The 7,899-nt window shown below is 46.1% G+C and overlaps 1 protein-coding gene across 2 annotated transcripts; it reads right to left on the minus strand.

Annotated features, from left to right (window-relative positions):
* Positions 1 to 236: 236 nt before the first annotated feature.
* Positions 237 to 7,899, minus strand: LOC129132987 (trypsin I-P1-like). Of its 2 annotated transcripts, XM_077174169.1 has the most exons (7): positions 7,763 to 7,899; positions 4,478 to 4,616; positions 3,315 to 3,401; positions 2,441 to 2,609; positions 1,585 to 1,838; positions 840 to 976; positions 237 to 444 (listed from the first exon to the last, which is right to left on the minus strand). In XM_077174169.1, the coding sequence occupies exons 3-7, from the start codon at positions 3,352 to 3,354 to the stop codon at positions 295 to 297; spliced, it is 750 nt and encodes a 249-aa protein (XP_077030284.1). In that variant the 5' UTR covers positions 3,355 to 3,401; positions 4,478 to 4,616; positions 7,763 to 7,899; the 3' UTR covers positions 237 to 294. The 2 variants fall into 2 exon arrangements, with proteins under 2 accessions (XP_077030284.1, XP_077030283.1); XM_077174168.1 differs by lacking the exon at positions 7,763 to 7,899 and having other exon boundaries at positions 3,315 to 4,622.

Genomic DNA, 7,899 nt, shown 5'->3' on the forward strand with positions numbered 1-7,899 from the left:
TGTTCTCCTTCAGAAACAAGAGCATGTAACTGACTGAAAGAATCTTGATGATGAGTCTGCAAGGTGTTCCAAGACCCTGTCAATTGACAGGCACTACAAATACTAAGTATTTTCTCCTGACTGATGTTCACTGCCACTGTGCTCCATATAAGAGCCTTTGGAAGTTTCCAGAAAAAGAGTGCACAAAATAGGGGTGCCTGAAAATCTTTATTAATTTCTCATAATTTTTGCTTGTCCAGACCCAAAAGCACAGAAATGATGATGAGAAAATACAGGTTGCACCAAACAAGCGTCTCAGTTGGAGGCCATGGTGGACTGGATCCAGGAGACGTAGTTGCAAACCTTGGTGTAAACTCCAGGATAGCCCCGCTGGGCACATCCATAACCCCAGGAGACAATGCCCTGGAGCTGTCCATTGCAGACCACGGGACCGCCGGAATCTCCCTGTGCACACAAAGGGTATGGATATTCAGCAAATGGCATCAGCCTGAGCAAGGAGCCAGAGATCCCTGAGATCACTGACCCAAGAGGAAGCCCTGCCAGGTGTACTCTGCACAAAAGTTCTACCAAGGCTGCTCCTGATTCACACTCTCCACCTGATGCTACCATGCCTGACTTGAGCTCCAAGTGCACCACAGCTAAGGATGAGTCAGCTGCCTGCTTTTGCCGGATGCAGCATTGGCAAACCTTCAGGATATGTGTGCCTGAAGCCTCTGCTGTCATTCAGAAACTCAGATTTACCAGTGCAGTGAGTATAGCTGACTCTGTAATGTGAAGGCCTCTTCAGCTGGGAAAAGGTGGGAGAGAAATGCCTGGGAGAGGAGAGGCAGATGAGTTACCTGGCAGGAGTCTTTTCCTCCCTCCACGTATCCGACACACATCATGTTCTTGGTAATTTGCCCAGGGTAGGCATCAGAGCACTGCTCGGCGGTGAGGACCGGAGCCTTCAGGCACTGCAGCTGGTCCGGGTAGTTAGCTGCAAAGAAATAGGGAGAGATGGTTGCTGGCATTGCTGAGTCCTTTTCAGAGCTCGGGGAAGATCTTAGCAGAAAAGCAAATGCTGGACGCCCTGTTCTAGCAGCCATCCTGCTTCCTGTCCACAGTAAGCACAGCATGGGTCCCTTCTGTAGAGATGGAACAAATTCTACCCATGGGCCCACCATTCTACACTGCAGCCACCTTAACTTTTCTGGTACCTGGAAGTTCATCAGTTGGCAAGGGAGGGGCCACTCTTGTGATACGTACACTGGAGGAAACCTGAGCCTCAGGAAAACCATCCTCTCCTCTGGTGCAGGTCCAATGGAATAGGCACCACTGGCCATGCACATCTCTGACCATCGGCGTGAGAGAACAGAGATCTCTGGTAGGAATTCAAGTTGCACAGTCCCAGACTTCACCCTTACTCTCAGAGAATTGACAACTCTGTTGACATTAACTGTGCAGTCCCTACATTGACACATCACTCCAAAAAGCTGTCCCACAGCACATCCCTGTGTTTTAGCCTGTCCTGTTGGGGGTTAATGGCCAGGTCCTAGAGACTGTCCTGGGCCCCCGAGGGTCTGTAGGCTCCCCCAGAGTACTCACTGCCACTGCTGAGAGTGTTGCCCCAGCCGGAGATCAGGCAGGTGGTGCCGGCGGCCACGCAGCTGGTAGGCAGAGGAACGGTTTGGACAGCATTGCTGAGAGTGGCTGGGGTGGCCAGCTTGATGAGCATGATGTCATTGTCCAGGGTGTAGGAGCTGAAGCCAGAGTGGCGGATGACTTTAGCAGAGTTGATAAACTGCTGTGTGGATTCGGTGAGCTCCAGGTTGTGTTTCCCGAGCTGCACTTGGATGCGACTGGAAAACAGAAGGCACAGCGTGTCCTTTACTGCTGGGGGCAGGTTGAGAGAAACCTCCCTGGCACTGAGTGCACTTGCTCCAACACCACTGCCACAGAAGCCTTCTGGGGCAGGGGATCTTTCTTGTCCTGCAGGGAGCCCTGGGAATCCACACTGAGATCTTAACCCACTCCATGCATGGGTGGTGAATTTCTGTGGGTCTGTAAATACATGGCAGCAGTTGAATACAGAGCAGCACTAGATACAAATATTCTGGGACAAGGCAAATGGCTCCAGCCAGACCTCGATCCTCTTCCTGTTCTCCAGGGAGAATGCTTTAGCAAGATTCATGCAATTGATAAGGAATCAAAGCCTAGACCTCTCTGCTTGATTATCCCATTGTTATTTCAGAAAACGCTCTGCATTCACAGGAACGTTTGCAGAAGTGGAAAACCCCTCAGGATGCCTCGGCCTGGCTTCCTGAATGATCCACCCATCCCTTGGCTGTCTCCGGTGAGAATGGAGGCACTTACGTATTGCTATCTCATAGCTCAGAATTCCTGCTAGAAGGGAACTGGAAGACAGAAGTAGGATATAGAAGGATGTAATTTTTCCACTCACGATTTGTAGCAGTGAGCAGCCGACAGGACCCACTGGCTGCTGATGAGGGAACCTCCACAGAAGTGATATCCAGAATTCAGGGACACCTGATAGGGCACAGAGTTCTTTGCGCAGGTGTAGCCTCCCACAATCTTGTCATCATCGTCTTCAGCAAAGGTGGGGAAGGCAACTGCGGGACAAGAAGTGCCATGTGTCAACAGCTGGCCTAAGGTAATGGGGCCTGTAATCTGCCCTGTGGCTGCCTGTCTGAAGCCCCTCACTTGTAGGCTCCCCTTCTATGGACACTCAGGGCAGCGCTGCTGGGCAGGTCTAAGGCACATGCATTTGCTGCACCTCAAAGAAGGGGATCAGACTTACACGGGTGCCTCACGTATCTGCAACTAAAGCCCTGCTGGCTACTCCCTGCGAACATAGGGACACTGAAATATTCTTGTTGGATCAGATCACGGGTGTGTCTTTCCCTGAATCCCATCTACTGAAACAGTCAAGGGTTGACTGAGGGAAAAAGTAAAAACTACTGTGCAGTGAGATCTTCTTGGAGCACCGACCGAGGGTCCAAAATTTTGCAGTTGCTTTAGGACTTCCTGGTCCACAGCTATTCCCTGTGCTCTCCTTAGTCCCGAAGGAGGAGGCAGCCTTTTTCTGAAGCTGTGGCCACATCTCCATAGCTGGGCCGGGAACCCCTATGAAGGTGTTCATTCCTCAGCTTGTGGCACAAGGCATTATGAGCAGACAGAAGATGGAAGCTGCAGGGCTCTGACTTGTGCAAGTCAAAACTGGACTTGGCTTTCCCACAACAGGCTACCTTGCAGCTTTGATTTAGAAAATCAGCTTCCTATTAAATGGCAGAAATAGAAAGAAAAGATATACTCACCAGCCACCCCAATAAAGGCGAGAAGCAGCAGGCACTTCATGGTCTCGATTCGACCTCAAACCCAGACTGGCTGACTGGACGTGGGAGCTGCTAGAAATACGTTTTTGGTGATGGTCTTATCTCTAGTCCAAGGTTTTCTCCAGACAAAAAGTACACAGTGGAAAATTTGAAGATCCAAATGTGGGCATTAACAGGCATTGGTAGAATGTACAAATGTCATACACGTTAATCATAAACCTCTGCTAAGATAGAGAGCTATTCTAATTATTCTGTAAGGTACCCTTCAATCTAAAAATACCTTTTGGCTTTGGAAGACGTGTAGTTGTTTGTCTGTCTCATTCTTATACACAGCACCTGTACAACAGGAATAACAACTCTCAAACCTCTTTCAGATTCCTCTGTGCTGATGGTATCTTTCTTAAAAATGCATGTTTTTACCTGAAGTTGCATATTTTAGATAGTAGACACAAAGATACATTGCATTTATTTGGGAAACAAAAGCAAAAAATTCCAGCAAACCCAGTGGCTAACTTTGTTCAGTTTATTTTAGCAAATTCCTTTTCTTGAATAATGTGTGTTTTTACCATATGCAATACAGTGATTTCCTAAATCAAATTCCTCCATTGTCATTTCAAAAGGGAGGATAGAAAAACGATCCTGTGCCCCAACCGTTTCCCAAGTCAAATAGTTCAAATATGGGAATGCTCACCATCTCCCTTTTCTAATTTCTCTCCCCTAAACGGTATTAAAATGTCTGCCTAAGTACCAAACCATGCTTTTATTCATCTTTGGAATGTTCTACAGACTCATTTTTGCTACACAAGAATTTCAATACAATGCTGAGGTTTATGAGTGTAATGTAGATGTACAATAATGCTGCAAACAAAAATAATGAGATCTTCTTAAATCTGCAGGAGTGGGGATTTCTGTCATGATGCAAAGTTTACTAAAGCTTAATGTTTTGCTGAATAATCATGCTCATTCTCCAAGCAGCTGCCAACTTCATCATGTTAGCTCCTGAAAGACACAGGATTCCCTCCAGAGATATTAAAGAGAAACCGTATGTTTGGAAATGCTGGAATAGCTTGAGACACTAAATCAGAATACTCTTCCTCTACATTTTTTGATTGAAATTTTGTAGACCCTGGAGGACTGATACGCACAGTGTCACTGTCCAGAGGGAAATTTTCCTTCATGTTGAAGTACAAGTCCAAGGCCAGGGCCTTCTCTAAGGTGGTGCATGAATTGTGTTGGCCTTTAAACTGGTATTACTGCACAGCTTTCTTACAAGCATGCTGTATCCTGTGAAAGAAAGAAGGATTAGAAGCTTCCTGTGGGAAAGGAAAATGTTCTAAGGACTAAGAGGGTCAAAAACTACCAAAGCTATCCAATCTCATCATAACTAAGTGGAGCAAGAAAAATTTCCAGTTTACTCTAGGGTTTCATTTGATCTGTGGATTTCTGTTTTCTTTGTCCGGAATGTGTCATTAGCATAGAAGCAGACCCGTGTTTTAGAACAATATTTTTCCTGATCTATAGCTTTCATATCCTGTAAGGTAACACTTAGGCTACAACTGCTTCCCTTTCCTTCCTTTCTTGGGGTTTTTCATTCGGTTTAATATCCACACAAATTTTACGTGAATTACCAAGTAAGCATTTGAATCAGGAAGCTTGCCCATGCCTGCCTTTATCTTAGTACTTTTTATTGTTTTCCTCCGTTACTTATTTATTTATTATTTCCTCTGTTACTTATTATTTAATCCTATCTCATCTTTAACATATAAATTATTCTTAGCAGCATGAAGAAGTCCATCGTATAGGGCTGGCTGATAATCCCCCATAAGAACATTGCCATGGCTACCAGAGCCCCGGCTAGCTCATATAATTCTGGCACCATGCCAGGAGTGGGGAACTGCCTCAGGATAGGGATTTACCAGAGGCAGAACCTTTAGATCCACTTGCTCTACGGTGCCAGACACAAGCCATGACAGGGACTGGGCAGAAGAGAAAGGAGGAGGTTCTCTGTCTTGAGGTTGTACAAGAAAAATTTTATTGCAAGTAAAGAGACCAGAAACAAAGAGCCCGGGGCACTCCTGTGCAAGGGATTTTATACAGATACATCTCAGGGGGTGGATACAAACAGCTAACCAATAGGGAATCCTCAGGGGAGGAGTGAGGGCATTACATCAAGTGTCTGGGGCCAATTGGGGTAGGAGGGTGGAGAGGGTGGGTCACATGGCCAATGGCGCTTCCAGGAGTAGTGGAATTCCAAAAGGTGTTGCAGTCGGGGATTAGCCCCACGTTATGGTGGCAGAGAAGGTTCAGGAACAAAAGGGGCTGGGATGCCTTGACAGGCAGGGAAAGAGCTGGAACAATAGGTGGAGCATGGTATAAGGGACAGCTTTGAGGGAGGGTAAAACCCAGGGGTCAACCAACTCAGGGAGAGCATGGGGGTACCACAGAACAAACCACATAACAAAGAATCAGTAAAATTAATTTGAACTACCACAAAACATGATCTCTCTGGTTCTGTAAACCACTTGCTTAAATCAGCAAGAGGAGACTCCTGACCTGTTCCTAGGCTACTGCTAAAGCTCACAGCCAAAGGTCTGGATCATAGCTCCTGTGGCTCTTGTGTTTCTAAGTCTTTGATGGCAGGTATCTAGTGAACATACCTCACCCAAGCCCCTCTCATTCTCCTAACAGCCTCTCTGACACTCCTTCTAGAGGCTCCCATAAAGCCCAGAACTCCATGGTGTTCTGCTCATGGGGCAAACTGATGTCAAAGGAAGGCAAATGGCGTTTCTGACGCATGATTCAGAGGTCATCCAGCAAGCAGTCTCAGAGCAACCTTTCAGGTCTTTCAATGAGAACTGTGGAGGATGAACAGACCCCTTTGAATTACAGCTGAAATTAGAACACCCTCTGATGACCCTCCTTTCTTTCTTTTTTTAAGACAAGAAATCCCTGTCTGAAACACAAATAACTCCTTCTTCTCAGTGGTGCTGAACATCTCACAGACCCATTGAAAGGTTTTTTTATAGTATCCTTCAAAGAATACACTCAAGGGTGTACATCCATTGTTGCAAACAAGTTTCTCATTTCATGCAGTAATGCTGCAGTAGAAAGCTGGTGGCTCCTGGGGGCACAGGAAGGGGGAGGGATGGTGAACTGAAGAGCAGCTGTGTTAGATATTGTCAATGGACAAGCAATGGCAGCTGTTTTTCTGGAACTCCATGTTCCTAGTTCAAGTATTTTGGTCAGCTGTGTCATCACAGGACTCGATAAAGGAAATATATTTGTCTAGGCTGATGCAAGATCCTGTGAAAGAGAAACCTGTTGAGACTATGGGCTGACAGAGGTAAAGCTTTCCATGAGCATAAAACATGAAGTTTCTGAGCTTAGTCGTTTTACATCCCAATTATGGCTTTGGTCCCTGTATGAGCCATTCACTCATGAACTGGAATTGATCCTTGTGGGTCCCTCCCACCTCAGAATATTCTGTGATTGTGTGATCTCACAGAGCTTTGTGGTGGAGGAGCAATTGCTCCTCTCTTCCTATGTATCTTCTGCTAGTGAAGTGCTCCTGGACAGGCACCCCTAGGACTTGGAACATCAACTCCTCAGTTGCTGGGGATCAGGAGAGTGTTTGGTGAAGGGCTGTGCATCTTCTAGACTCTGCCTCTGAAATCTATATTCAGTGACAGGCTGCTGGCTTATGATGTTCCTGTGCAGAAGTCTTCAAAGTGGGGTGCAAGATGATGCACTGAAGTGTGAGGTGGAAACATTAGAACGTTAATGTTACACATATCTAATTATCACCTACTAAGTGTATATACACTGGGTGTATGTGTTTAAAAATACTTCCCTGATAGGGGTGTATATTGAAGAATTTTTGGAGAACACTGTTCTAGTACTGTCAAATGGGGCTTCTTACATTTTGCTGTAACATCCAGTGCCCGACAGTGTCCAATTCTGCAGAGCCTTCATGTCCTCTCTGATTTCTTCACTATCTTGCAACCATTCTGTTTTTCTAAAGTTTTGGGGGGGTGAAGAAGGAGTGTTATAACTTCTTTCAGAGTGCCTGGGGTCAGGAACTGGGAAGGAATTCTGGATGACTGTGGCCAGAGGCACTAAGGGAATAAAAAAGTAAGAAAATAGCACGGTACTAGGAAGAAGGGTAGGAAAATCCTAAGAACAGGGGTCCCACATTGAGCCAGAAGTGGATGTAAAGCCTCAGCCTTTGAGGTTGGAAACAGACTGTGTCCCAGTAATCTTCAGCAAATGGCTGGACCAGGAAGGAAGCACCTTGAAAGGACATAGCAGAGGGGGACATCAGATTTGAAAGTATTTATTTGTGGCATTCACATTCCCTGAAAAATTCCTTCACCCAGGATTTTTCTCCTGGGAAGCTGAGAGGCCTCAGAGAAAAGGAAAACAATTCTTACCTCATTTGCTTCTCCTGTGTTGTGCTCATGTGTGGAATGTGTTTGGAGATTGTTTACCCAAAGGTGATTGCCTGATTGGATTCAGGTGTGAGTTGTTTTGACTCATGGGCCAGTTGGGGCCAAGCTGTTTTGGGACT

This window comes from Agelaius phoeniceus, chromosome 2 (assembly GCF_051311805.1).
Source record: "Agelaius phoeniceus isolate bAgePho1 chromosome 2, bAgePho1.hap1, whole genome shotgun sequence".
Lineage (NCBI taxonomy): Eukaryota > Metazoa > Chordata > Aves > Passeriformes > Icteridae > Agelaius > Agelaius phoeniceus.